The sequence below is a fragment of the Tyto alba genome, unplaced genomic scaffold, assembly GCF_018691265.1.
Source record: "Tyto alba isolate M040663 unplaced genomic scaffold, T.alba_DEE_v4.0 Super-Scaffold_1000006, whole genome shotgun sequence".
Classification (NCBI taxonomy): Eukaryota; Metazoa; Chordata; class Aves; order Strigiformes; family Tytonidae; genus Tyto; species Tyto alba.
Genome location: NW_024881272.1, coordinates 15,310,508 through 15,325,497, shown reverse-complemented (window position 1 = coordinate 15,325,497; position 14,990 = coordinate 15,310,508). Strand labels below are relative to the sequence as shown.

General features: G+C 37.7%; 1 protein-coding gene across 5 annotated transcripts in view; it reads right to left on the bottom strand.

The window, feature by feature from the left end:
• The window catches only part of DPYD (dihydropyrimidine dehydrogenase), a 360,191-nt gene that overhangs the window by 256,998 nt on the left and 88,203 nt on the right, over window positions 1-14,990 (bottom strand). For all 5 annotated transcript variants that reach the window (XM_042805542.1, XM_042805516.1, XM_042805526.1 and 2 more), the window contains one exon: window positions 3,143-3,230. In XM_042805542.1, the coding sequence (XP_042661476.1) occupies window positions 3,143-3,230 (88 nt within the window). The remainder of the gene's footprint in view (window positions 1-3,142; window positions 3,231-14,990) is intronic.

Genomic DNA, 14,990 nt, shown 5'->3' with positions numbered 1-14,990 from the left:
TCAAAATCACACCATTCTTGCTTTCTATCTGCTCTAAAGCATATAGTACAGGTACCCCAACCACCACAGCAGCCGAATGAAAGAGGGGAGACAACACTGCAGGAGTAGCCACAGCAGCAGGCTCTCACACAGACTCTCCCAGGGTCATAACTTCAGGTGAATCATTTCAACTTTTGGTAATCTTCCTTCAACTTCCACCTTATATCTATTGATTGCTTGGCAGAAAGCAATGATACTCAAAGTGCAGTAGTGTAAAAACAGTAGTACGTACCTATACCTAGAAAAAAAAATTATTAATAAAGGAAACAGAAGAATTTACTGTTACTTTTTCTGAAGAAAAGAATTTGTTACGAAAGAAATATTTTCTACCAAAGGCACCAGAAACAAATTCATCAAAAGGAAAATTCAACCTATCAGACTGCAGCCATCAAGGTTGGGTTCCCTCTACACACTGTTTACATCCCTGAGAAGTCGCTTGGTACATGAATTAGAGGAGACACATCCATTGACATGGAGGCCACAAATATGCAGGACTTCCAAGACATGTTTCTCAGCTCACGACTTAGGCTACCTGCTAAGCATATCTGGTTATGAGTTCTTCTCAATTCTAGCTTTTTTAATTTGTTTTTTGGTTTGGTTTGGTCTTCTGTATATTTGTTTTTAAAGTCGGTATTAGAGCTGTGGCAGAGAAATGCTTCCACAGCCATGCTGTACTAGATTTCTTCCAATAGGGTAAAGAGAGAAAGTAAAGGGTAAGACTGTATGTAAGCTCACACTTGGAACTGGATTTCACAGAACCAGTGCTGATTTTAGGCATGCAATTTCCCATCCTAACATCTTGGCTAGCAGAAACCAACTACCTGACCTTTTATCCTGTGTAGGAATGTTTCCTGCTGTCTATGCAATCATCAGGCATCAACATGAGGTAAAAGCAGTTCCAAAATTGTTGCATACCTTTCATAAAAACTAGTCTCAAAGTAGATACAGAAGCTATTGATAAATAGGGATAGAGTCCGAAAAGAAAGGTGTAATTACATTTCAGTAATTGACGATGCTTAGATTTTTCCATAAAGAATGTTAAGTCTCCTAAGAGAACAGTAGTATACTGAAGTTCTTTTCTAAAGCGGGATTTCCTGATAAAACAGCAAGGGATCATGTCACTTGCTCAGGGCAAACCCAGCATCTTACCTAGCATCTTCAGCTTCCAAGATGATTTAAAAGAGTTATCATCAAACAGCCCAAACTTTATAGGGTTGATCCACCTCACTGACCATCTGACAGGTTAAATCTGGCCCTATTAAATCCTGTAAGAATATACCCATTGGCTTCAGCAAGGCAGACTTCACTTCACACCTTTGAGACAGTTTCCTAATACTATTCCAGTATACCTTTGCCAAATTGCACCTCTCAAATCTCTGCAGTCACCCCACCTTGATTTTCTCTGCTCTGTGATGGATTCACAGAATTCAGAATGAATCAGCTGTTAAAATGACTTATCCTTTCTGCCAAGGCAGAAAGGGGCATCATATTTCTGAGGTTATCAGAGTCTAAAAGACCCACCAAATTTATCATTCCAGGATGCTGCTGGTGTTAGTTCTTCTGACATCTGTTGCAGTCTTCAGTCCATCTTCCCTGGCTCCTTACTCCCATCTTCTACGTTTTGACAGTCAAACCTTTTTTCTCTGCTCAGCAACATACCACCCTATCCTACTCAAAGCAGTAGCATAACTAATCCTTAATAAGAAAAGACCATCCTCATAAAATACTTACATAAAATTTTGTTTAGGCTTCCTAAACAAACTACAGCACAATGATGAGATGGAGACTAGCAGTTTCATTACTGCTTTGTACCTTCTCCGTTCAGTTTCCCTGCTTCACAATGCCTGAAAGAGGTAATAAGCAGCAAAATGCCTCATACTATACTATGGTTACAAACAGATGCCTACATTCATGAAAATGAATGCTGCAGTGACAGGGTAGAGATTATATAAGAAAACTGTCTATATACCGATGCTGGGCATAACGGTAGTTACTGTAAACCACATCAACGCATAGTTATGTTAGAATTGAGACATGTATCTTAATATCTCCTCTTATCCTAATGTTCCTTGTTAAGGTGTAGAATTTACTAGTGTCTTCTCCATTCAACACACAGTGTAGTAAAAGTAATGTGGCTGTTAACTTACATACAGCAGTGCTGCTGTTGCCCACTTCACTCCAACCTTACCTGTGTTAGCCCTTTCAGCTGCATCTAAATGAGAGACATGTTAGAGCATAAAATGCCACCAGAAAATCTTTGTAGCATGCCCAGTAGATTATCGGTCTAGTTGGTCTCATACAGACAACTAAATCATATGGCAGCTGATGATTTTACAGATGGGAAGTAAGTTTTAAAAGGTATGGAGCAATCAATATCCAGTCATCTTTACGCTATCCCCGACAGCCTAATTAGTCTTGTCATATCAACTTCGCAGTCATATTTATTTCTATTTCTGAACATTAAAAGTAATTTGTAAACCACAAATTAGAAAAATGTTTTTAAGATTTCATTATGACTATAGCATAATAGCCTATTAAGAAAGGAAAAGGTACAGTACCACCAAAAAGGGGCTTCAATTTTGTCTTGTAGTATTTTACTAATAGTCTAAGAGACTGCCTACATTTGCATTAACCAGAGCCTCTTACTATAAACTACAAGAAAGCATTCCTTGAGATAACCACCTTCATGCCAAATTTCTGCCCAAAGCAAATTTAAACCATAATCACTTCTTAAAAAAACAGAACACTTTTAATGAAAGAAAAGGTTAGTAACTGTAATACGTCAGGTAGCAGCAAAGTTAAATAATTACAATGTAATGCTCAGGTTTTTGAATATCATTATATTTGAAAGCCATCAAAACCAAAAACTTTATAGAAAAAGTGACATGAAGAAATAGATTTGCACTATACACTATCTGTACGGGCATGGAACAACAGCAAAAATAACTAAAACTTAGCTGACTTGAACTTTAAAGCATCTTTTGTAAGCACTATTTTCTTCTTAAGACTTTACAAAGATAAACCTTGAAATGCAATCTCACTAACAGAACTGCAAGTAAATGCTGTTATCTGCTTTCACGTACTACTGCAAGCCTGATTTTACCTTGTTTGCAATACTTGTGATGAATGACTTGATGTCCAGATTAGTTGGGCAACTCTTCTGACAGGGGGCATCTGCACATTTTAAGCATCTACAGGAATAAAAAAAATGTGTCAAGGAGACATGGAATACAAATGCTGCCAATAGCATGAGGTTTTCAAGTTAGCAGAGTAGAAGATAAGCCACGAAGGAATAATACAGAGCATTTCCATAAAACTTTTTTATTTAAAACCAAAAACCACTACATGATTATTATTGACTTGCATTCAACACTGATTGGTTACGTTCTGTTGACTACACTTTACAAAGGAAGGTAGAAGGGTGCAGTTACAAACATATGTACTACACATCTAAGTATTAGGAAACAATGTCTAATTGTATAGAAGTAATTTTTTTTCCTGGAATCTGAGATTGCTAAACTCCTGACCATTTCATTATTCTATTTGAAAAACATCTGTGCTGTGAATCTGAATTTATTAACGAAGTTCTAGAACTGTCGCTGTGGATTAAACTCTGGATGTTGGACAGTCAGACATAGAATCACAGAATGGTTTGGATTGGAAGGGACCTTAAAGATCACCTAGTTCCAACCCCCCTGCCACAGGCAGGGACACCTTCCACCAGCCCAGGTTGCCCCAAGCCCCGTCCAGCCTGGCCTGGAACCCTGCCAGGGAGGGGGCAGCCACAGCTGCTCTGGGCAGCCTGTGCCAGTGCCTCACAGCCCTCACATAAAAGAATTTCTTCTTTATTTATAATCTAAATCTACCCTCTTTCAGTTTAAAACCATTACCCTTTGTCTTATCCCTACACCTCCTGATAAAGAGTCCTTTCCCAGCTTTCCCATAGGCCCCCTTAAGTACTGGAAGGCCGCTATAAGGTCTGCCCAGAGCCTGCTCTTTTCTCCAGGCTGAACAGCCCCAACTCTCTCAGCCTGTCCTCATAAGGCCCCCTGATCATCTTCATGGCCTCCTCTGGACCCACTCACGTCCTTCTTATGTTGGGGGCCCCAGAACTGGATGCAGGACTCCGGGTGGGTTCTCACGAGAGTGGATTAGAGGGGGAGAATCCCCTCTCTCGACCTGCTGGGCACAATTCTCCTGTTGCAGCCCAGGACACTGTTGCCTTTCTGGGTAGTGAGCGCACATTGTTGGCTCACAGTCAGTTTTCCATCCACTAACACCCCCAAGTTCTTCTCTGCAGGGCTACTCTCAATCCACTCATCACCCAGCCTGTATTTGTGCTTGGGATTGCCCCAACCCACGTGCAGGACCTTGCACTTGGCCTTGTTGAACTTCACGAGGTTTGCACAAGTCCACTTCTCAAGCCTGTCGAGGTCCCTCTGGATGGCATCCCCCCCCTCCAGCGTGTTGGCCACCCCACACAGCTCTGTGTCATGGGCAAACTTGCTGAGGGTGCACTTAATCCCACTGTCCATGTCACCAACAAAGATGTTAAACAGCACTGGTCCCAACACCAAACCCTGAAGAAGCTATACAACAGCAACGGTATTTCCACAGAGGAAGGAATTAATTTGTACTCTATGTGTCAGTACACTATGTGTGTAAAAATGGCTGATAAATTCTCAAGTCGCTTTTCTACAAGTTTCCTGTGATATGTCTGTGACCTCTGAAAACAATTCAGTAGTCTTATGCACACTCCCAACTGAAATACCTAAGACCCTCTTTCTTGTCACCCCTAATGACAAAACCTAACTGTGTATTAAAACATACTAAGTAGCAAAGATTTATTGTCTGTTTCTGCACAGTCATCCATGAGGATGTACTGGTCTGATTGCTTGCACAAGTCCCATCTAAGGATTAAACCCTCAGGGTAGTCTATGCATTTTGCAGTAAGCAAACCTAACAAAAAAAAAGTAGAAGTCAGCTGAAGAACTAAAATGTTTCTCTATTAACCACAAAGCTATTTGTACAGACTTTTGGCTTTACATATCAATGATTATCAGAGGTCAAATGTCACACTACTAATTATCTGAGAATTTGTTAAGTTATTCCAGATGCTCTTTAAATATTATAGTAGCATACAGAATTTATATAAATTATCACTTTAACAATCTATGGAAAATGAAATAAAATCTGGTGTTCACATATTATCTGAGCACAACTACTTACATAAATTCCACAAGTCCACCTTAATTACTGTTACTTCATGATAGATAATAACCCTGTGGAACTGGCTGGGACAGAATATTTTCAAAGACAGAAAAACTGCAAGAGCCCTACGGACTACACACACGGAGAAATGAAGAGCATATTAAAATGAATTAATTGCCTGAAATACCTAGTGAAAAACTGGCCTGACTTCGTGAATCAAGTGCATTGCTTTTGTTTTCTTTTTTGTTTGTTTTGTTTTTTTCAACTAATGGTGGAATAAGAGAGAACACAAAGTCAGTTAAGTAAAAGATTAATTAATCTTTCATCTTCCTGTTCATTATCATATAACTGGGTATTGCAGACAGCACGGCACCAGCAAAATCTGAAGGCACATGTGGTAGTGGTTGCTTGGATTTCCTCACAGACCTAGTCATGGGAAAAAGGTCCCAAAGTTAAATATTTAAAGCAAAACAGGTTTCACAGGCTGCAAAAGCTGGGAAATCTGATAAAGCCAAATGCAGGTTCAACATCATAGTGTGTTACTAGTTCAGCTAGTCAGGATGTCAGAGGGCTCTGGCAGAAGAGCACCAGCAGATTTAGCTGTGGAAGTTAAATATACCACTGCCCAGCGCTACCCCGACAGGCACACGCTAGAAATGCCTTAGCAAGCACAGGCAAGACAGTGGGGACCTCAGAGGGTTGATACGGCCAGAGCACTGAGTCAAGACAATGCTCTTAGCATTCCAAGCAGGCTGAAACAGCAAAGTTTTAGTACTAGAAACCAGAAAAAAGGAGATACACTAGACAAAACGCACCACTATGAGGGTTCAGATGATCATTTTGCCTGTGTAGGCAGTAAGGAAATAACAGAAGTGGAAAATCACACGTTTAAAAAAGGCAACAATTCCATTATGACTTTTTGCTCTTTGCTTTCCTGAATGTGGTTTCCTTTAAAACACAGCAGTCCTGTATCCAAGACCAAAAGAATTACACTTAACATAAAATACATTTCTGTGGATTATATATAGAACAATCTCATGTCAAAACTGACTAGAATGGCACCTAGCAGGATAAGCAGTGCACAGATTACCCGTTGAGGATAGCAAGCATCTTTACCAAATTATTTCTCTTTTGATTTTTGAGCTGGTTCACAAATAACAGCTGCCGAAAATGTCAGCTATTGGGGGGTGGGTAGTGCAAACTCGAATGTGAGCTTTGGGGAGGAGGGGAGGGTACCATGAATATGCCAGTCCAGACTTTCTCTTATAATAATACCATCTTCTGATTCTCTGAGCACTCTGCAGACTAAAGTGCACCAGGCTGCCATTAATCCCACTTATCACCCTGACAGCTCAGTAATTACACTCCCGCTATAGCTAGGTACTGTAAGGTACCGTAGTCCTAATAAAACATCAAGCACTGTGCAGAATGCGTGCTGGTGAGGTGTTTTATTAAACTTGGGGGGTTGATCATCAAGTGACATTAGTGTTGACCTATTTTTCTATCTGACAATAAATTATTCTTTGACCATACCATAATAGATATTACAGAGTGCATTTACTGTACCAAGGAGCAAAGGTATTGCATTCTGGTGAACCAGGCAAAAGGCATAAATAAAATAATAGAATCACCCACCAGAAAGTTATTACATAAATTGCTGCAAGTGATTGATCCTTTCAAAAATCACAGGCAAAGTACCGTGCTTATGGGAATACACCAACAATTACCACGAACTTCAATTCTACATGCATGTCCACATATGAAGAAACATTAAGGATTACACTTTTTTCCTTTTTCTGTTAACTGTCCTCCCACCCTGTGAAAACCCGCCTTTCATTTTACAAGGTTATTCCATTACTATGGCTTTAGTTCAAAATAACATAAACAACAAACTAGAAATGTAGATTAAATTTCTCCAATTCACCTGCTAGCTCCTACAAAATTTAAGCGAAGAGCTACAGACTCACAATTAAAAAAAGAAAACACAACCCAAGAAAATGAAACAGCCATGTTTTTAAGTGTCATACTGTTCTGGACTGCAGAAAAATACAGAGCATTAGACAGAACCAGACCTATGCTAACCTCAGAGTATGTATCTCAGCATTTCTTAGTAAAAATATAGGAAAAATCCTTCCAACTCTCAGAAAGCACCCTATTATCAATATTTCCCCTATTTGTTCATGGAACAGTATGTCCTTTAGAAAGATATAGGCAATACTGAATCTTAAAAGACACCATATTCACTTCATAGGCATATTACTTTCCATGTAAAAGGTAACACCATAATCTTTGCACCACTAAACCCCAACTTGAGGAACTCAAAGAAAAGGAATTATATTTTCCATTTTGGAAGCACTTAGCTGTTGGTTCAGCTCAGTCTCATTGTGAAATGGTAAATTAAGTTAGATATAAAACCCCTACAAATGCTATGCAAGTATAGCATATTTATATAAATATTTATGCAAATATTATCATTTGGCATAGCTTTATAGACATGCCTGTGACTATATAATGACAGAAATTCATGTTTCCCAGTCATCTAAGCTCAAAATTTACATCTCTTTCTGAACAGTGTTAAATTATACATATGTATCCCCAGTGAACTTAAAAATCTTTAACTTCTTATTTTTAAATGTAGCAACACTAAAGTTATTTGTTGTCTAAGGTGTGCATGCTTGCGAATCCCTGGCACAAAATAACACACGCAAAGGATACTTACACAGTAGCCCAACATTACCAGTTATCAGGTTTGTACCTATCAGTTTTGTCAGTGCCAAATAAGCACCTAAAACCACACATGTACACACACAAAGTAATTCAATCGGCCTCTAATAGAACAGGTACTAATTAAAAAAAGACAACAACAAAAAAACTCCAAAATACATAACATGGAGAGAGGTAGATTACAAACATCTGAAGACAATAAAAGGAAAAGGCACTTCAAAAGTACCTTTTTTTTTTTTTTTTTTGTAATAAAAAAGAAAAATGGAATAGACAAATGCAAGTTGCAAATTTCTGGAACACCTACTACCTGTTGGGAAAAAAAACACACAAGAAACCATGAGGTATGTCTATGCATAAAAAAGAATAGAAAGCAAGTAAGAAAAATAAAGGATAAAAAAAGCGACAAATTTCTGTACCAGAATCTTTCCCTTAGAAAAAAATAATACCAGAAACTAGCTCCCTACTCTTGCATACAGAAGAAAAAGAGAAAAGGAAGCCATAGTCAAGACTAATTTTCAATTTATAGTTGTCATTGTTGAAATATTACTCAGTATTTTATTTTAAAGTTAAAATATCTGACCAACAGCTAGTCTTATTTCTAGGTCTAGACCAGCCCCTTAAACATTTTTGCTTCTAAACAAAGGGCAATTTAGTTATATCATTACGTAAAATTTCAGCGAGTGGTTGTCTATCTAACTGGTAATAATATTACCTGAAGTGCAATCACTTGTATACTGAAAGGCCGGGGGTGAAACAGATAATCTGTAGTAATATTCCACAACAGATCGTTGCTGAAAACCTATCAAATTTTCATGTATCACAAAACGGGCCAAATAACATTAATTGTAGTTACTGTTGGCAGAAGTTTAGAAGCTGATTAAATCCTAATCCATTTATGTGGGTTTCTGCAGGACATAAACGTTCATTTGGAAAAAAGGCTTCAAGCTCTACTATTTGTAGAAGTTTCTAAAACTTTATTCACTACTGAGAGAGGTAGCCCAGATACCCACATAAGAGTTTTACACAGGCCTCAATGATGTTCTGTATATACTTCCTTAGGGTTCTGCCAATTAATTTTAAGACAATGGTAGAGATGGTTCCACCCAATGAACTAGAGGTCAGTTTGCACAGTGGACCCAACTCTGATGTCAAGGCTTTTCTTGGTTCCAAGTCTCTTGCACCACTCTCTAAACACTGAGTTGGGGATGGTAAACAGTGGAATAAGAAAGCCATGTATAAGGAAGAAATAAATACATAATTTCCAAATAAATCTATATTCCCAAATTGAATGGCCATTGCGTTTGATGGCAGAAATTAGCAGCATCATGTAAGTTTTTCTCCTGAGGTTCAATCCTTTAACCACGTATGGCTAATCTTGTAGAACTTAAGCTTTCTTATCCCCATTTGAACTTGCTGTAATTAAACAAGGTCAAGGACAACCCTAAACAGAGATTTGGAGATATATACACTTATTTAAAAGAGATGTCAGGACAATGATTCTCTACTGGAATGGAAAGTCATTGGGTCATTGGAGGGAACTTACAGCTAGCAGCTGTAAAAAGACTTGTCATTATTTTCTTTATTAAAAAAAAAAAAAAAAAAAACAAAAAACACACCCAAAACTAACAATCAAACAAAAAATCCTAAACCCTTTTGTCTTCCTGTTCTTTACTTTTCACAACGGATAGAGGAAAAAGAGATTAGAAAGCAATGGGGAGATTCTGTTGCCAGGTTTAAATACCAAAATACAAGAACAGTTGATATAAGGGACTGATGAGTACCAAAGACAAATGGTACTTGGAGGAATATTTGTTTTCATTCAAAGTCAAGAAGCAGAAAAAGTGACTCTCACACACAAGGCTGAGAACTCTGTTATGTATGTGCAATGCAATAATGAAGACAAAATAAATTATAATCAACTATAAACACATAATTTTGGACTGTAGGAGAAATAGATACAATAGCCAAGTGCTATGTTGTCTCTGAACACAAAGGGCAACAGAAACTGTACAAAAGGCAGTGAACACAGACTATACAAACAAGCAGCTTATCATGGTCCTGGATATATAATACTGGCAAGATAAATACTCAGCCTGTTAGCAATGCACAAGAACCATAAGGAACAACACATTCAGTATCACGTAAATTGGCAATATTAGTTCATATCTGAAGAAAGAAGCAAAGACTCCCACATAATCACTGTTGCCTCTTCAATCACCTGGGAGTCCTGTGAGCCTTCCACAGTCCTACAGAAAACGGGATGACTTCTCTGTCAGCAAGTTAAGATGACCAGAGGAAGAAAATTTTAAATAGAGGCACTCTACAGGATTAGAGACAGATAGAACATTGCTGCTGGTAGCTACAGGAGGTGAAAAGGAGGTGCTTTTTATTGAAAGGAAGAAATGCTCAGAGTTGAAAGTTAGTCTTCAGACACAAAAACCTCCTACCCTGGTGCAGAATAATGGCACTTACAGACAAGGTTATTTTCAGACACTTAAGAGGTAGTGAATCATATGGACATAGACTCCAAATCATTCCATTCATCAATGACTCATCTTTCTTTTTTCTTCTTTGGCTCGCTACATGACCATAATTCTTCTTTTCTCATCTACTTCTGAATCCCCCTTGAGTGCAGCAACTCTCCTCTCCCCTTTGCATCTGCTTGGCTGTCTTCCTGTTTTCTGTAGTCTTTTTTTCCCACTCATCTGAAACTTCTCCACTTCTCTGTCCTGTAACTTTTTGTCATTCTTCAGCATAACTCCACTGTAATGGGCAGTGTTGATAACATAAAAATAGCGTGATCCAATGTCTGCCAACAGGTATTCACAACAGTGGTGTACAAGAGGGTGCACCAGTCACTTTTCAATCCACCTTCTGTTTTTTTGCCACCCACCACCCTTCAGAACCTCCATTTCTGGTAGGTTCCTACATTAAACCTACCCTTGCCTAGTGCCATCTCTTCTGCATACGCAGGACCGTGCTATCTCAGTCTGTGATCAGACATATGCAAATAGCGGATACCAGAAAAGTAGGTTGGTGGGATTTCTTCTTCAACACTTGCTGAATGGTGGGACCACAGCCAGGCAGAGCTCTGCAGTCGGCTCAGAGGTAGTGCTCTGAGCACCGCCCCGTGGCGAGAAGCCTGCTCCAGGTCAGGTCATGGGAAATTATATTCTGCCCGCTCTTAAATTCCTCCTGTCATGTTACTGGGACACAGAATTTTTCACTTACCATATTGCAATATAGCCTCAAAGACTACTGCTTTTCACCCACTTCATTTTATATAGCTTGTATATCATTACTTAAATCATATTGCTCCAATTTATAACGTTACAGAATAAAACTGCTATATAGAGTTGATTAAAAATAGAAAAAGCAGTGCGGCATACAGAATACTGTAAGCACAAAGCATGTATATCACACATGCCAAATCAGAAAAGCTGTAGCATCCTTTTGACATATCAGAAATCAAAACAATCTTTTTTAATACATAATGCAAATCATTTCAACCATCTTATGCTTTCTCATAGACTCAATCTGTAAACAATCAAATCAAATAAATGGTTCACATTTCTGTTAGTAACTATGCTATATGCAGCTCATACCAAATCAATATTATTACTAAAAATATATTTATTTTAACATCACCAGTGCCAGAATCCATGTGGAATAACTTTCACTAACTCCTTCACTCCCACACAGACTACCTCTTCTTTGGAGTTTTACTAGGGCAATTTATTTACAGCATCTTTAAATCTATACTTTGTTTTACAATCCATTTGTTACATATTGCTCTACAACAGTCAGCGATCTTTGACTTCAAAAATGAAGTTATTATGATAATGTCTAACAAAAAATTATTGCCATGGTGCAGGAATATAATGCTCTCAGATTGTATAAAGGCATGAAGTCCGGTGAGTGTCAAAGCCTATTTGTTCTTCCTCCTTAGTGGTAGATCTGAAATGGGGTAAGTCAACCATCCAGATCCTGACAAGTATGTGCAGCTCATGTGCCACAGAGCTCTCATACATCAAACCTATCTACACGCTTTTACCTGCAGCAATTATTCCACCTCAGCCTCTATAACTTAAGACACAAAATGAACCTCTGACTCTTCATTTGAATGTTATTCTTTTCCATTTCTTGCATTCATTTCTATGTGACAAAGGTTTCTTTCCAGTTTATCAGGATACTATGTTTTGGAAGGGGCTATTAAAAATAATCTTCTCTTTCTTCCACATCCAGGACCATGCTACATCAAACGCTGCTTCGATTCCCATATTTGACACTACTGGTCAGGTAACAGAGTCAGACTTTAGCCCTAGATAAGCTGCTGTCTCTGTGTTATGCATCTCAGCAAGATCAACCTATTTTTCACCAACAGTAATTTGAGGTTATTCTCCAGCAGCAGTTACCAGTTTGGTTGTTGTCTGTTGCAGCAAACTATCATGGGAAACAGTACCTGATGTGCTAAGGAGACTCCTGCTCTCCTCCTCCTCTTTTAAGTTACTTCTCGTCCTTCTTATGTGATACTTCCCTAATGAACTTTGGTTGGTCCTTTTATTGATATTCTGTCCCAGACTAGGGCAGTGTTACTGTACCTCTTCAAAAAGGTTGTAATTAAATTGCTACAATTTTGCAATTCCCATGAATGACAAGCTAGATATCTGTTTCAATCAGCTTTAAAAATTCAATACATTGCTTTGTCCACTGGCTTTAAAAACTGACAGGTGGTCTTGGGATTTGGGTTTGATTTATAAAAGATAAGTCTATTACTTTTCAATATCTCTTTCTAACCTTTTAAAAATAAAAGTTCTATGGAAAACTCAGCTGCCTGTGCTTGTTGTGAACACTTCCAGCTAGGGTTAAGAAGTTTATAACATCCTACAAGAGCTCTGTACAGAACTATGGAGTTTACATAGTGTTATATAATACAGTAAATGTTACCAGATGTGTTTAAACTGAGAAGTCAACAAATGCGGTGCTTGAATTTCTATTTTGAAATATTGTATTAGAATTTGAATTTAAGATTAAGTACTGCAATTGGTCCTCACATCTTATACCTATTCCATGGCCTAATTGCTCCCAAGTGCTTGGCTAAGAAGTTACCACTGCTCTCTGAAAAATGATACTGTAAATTCTTTCCAGCAGGATTTAGTACATAACTGGACTAAAGATTGTTGCTTTGTTCAACAAAAGAAAAGGTATTTGGGAATCTGAGTCTTCAAATTCAGTTATTTAAAATTAATGTAAGAGGCAGTAATGTTGAACTTAGCAATGTAAAAAAGTACAGGATACCTTTTCAGAAGAAAAAACTACTCATTTTGAGTTTAATTTTCAGCTTTAACTTTATACCCACACCACTGGCCAAACACATGAATGCTTAGGGAAAAGCAGGTGCTGCAACTATTAAAGTCTGTACTAAAGCGTCTGAGGGCCACCTTTGTCTGCACATAGGAAATTCATTTCATAATCTGGATATCTATTCATTTTTCATAATTCATTCTTACAAAAAGAAACAAAAATAAACAAAAAAAAAAAACAACAACAAAACAACCTGTACCTTCTGAGTAAAGGATATATCAGATAGATTATTTCATCCCATTCACTTCAGAACTGAAAAACCTCTTTTTTTTCAAATTCAAATACAAAAATTTTAATTATTACAGACTTACAGCAATACTCATTCTAAGCATTGTTCACTTTTTCTTGTTTCATATTAATCATTATGAAATTGCTGTTTTCAGAAGCATTAATCAACATTCAAAATTCATTACACTGTCCAGAAAAACTAAATATAGTTAAAGTTTTTATGGCTGTCAACAACATATTATTATTTAAGCCTTAGAGCTTTTAGAGTTACCAAAAAAGGTAGCTAAAAGTCAATTTGCAGCTTCTCTGGAAACACCAATTACATTTCACCCTGCATATTAATTAATATTTTCTCAATACCATAGGAATACAATATAGTTTGTTGCTTATTATATCCAACTTGATGGTACCCCATACTATTTCAGTAGTGCAAAAGACGCACACAGAACACAGCAGTCGATAAGACTTTGATGCTACCTATTTAGAACTGACTGTGCTCTCTCAAGTCCTTGAAAGCAGCACTTTATCCGCCCAACCAACCACTTGTGGCTCAGCCACACCTAGCCTTATGGAGTTTTTTAAACAGGTACATTTAGGTTCACCACAATAGTGATCCCCTTCACATAGGAGACAGCTGTTACATGATGTTCAATATCCTTTTAATCCTCTATAGACCTTAGACAGAAGGGTTGACAGAACTGACAGTTTTTATTATAGCTTGCCCTGTACACAATAATCTTCTTTCACCTGGACTATTCTCACAGAAGTGTTACAGACTTTTTGACTTACATCAAGGATTATTTCTAGTCTTTTTAGGAGAGAAGAAATTGTTTTTATGTGGCATGATTCTTATCCTGTGTAAATTACCTTTTCAAAATACGAAACACCTGTTGTCTGTTTAGCTTAACGTCAATGAAACTCCTTTGGGTTCAACTTCAGGGAAAATACACTTCACAACTTCAGTCGGGCATTTTTTTCTTCCAAAATGCCTTCATCATCTATGTACATCTTACAAATGGCAGTCTGTACAATACATCACTAACAAGAAGAGAACACATGTACCATTTATTTGTACTGAAAACATTTAACACATTTAATAATAACATAAACTTTCTACGATAAAGTATAATGTAGCTAAAATGCATTCATTGAGAATTTAAGAAAATGTTCCCAGTTAAAAACTACAAACCCAGAAGAAACCGATTTCCTCAGTACAGCACCACAGAGACTTTAACGATCAGACCAATAGTGCTAACGCTCATCTGTCTTGCAATTTAGGCATGCCTGCAATTCCACCACAATTAATGCCAAGAGTGATTTAAACAAAGAATCTTTGTGGAGAAGTAGCATAGGGAAAGGCAGTAACAGCAGAATAAGATAACATTTCCCTTATTTTTAGGATCTGGGCACCAAAGAATTCTCAG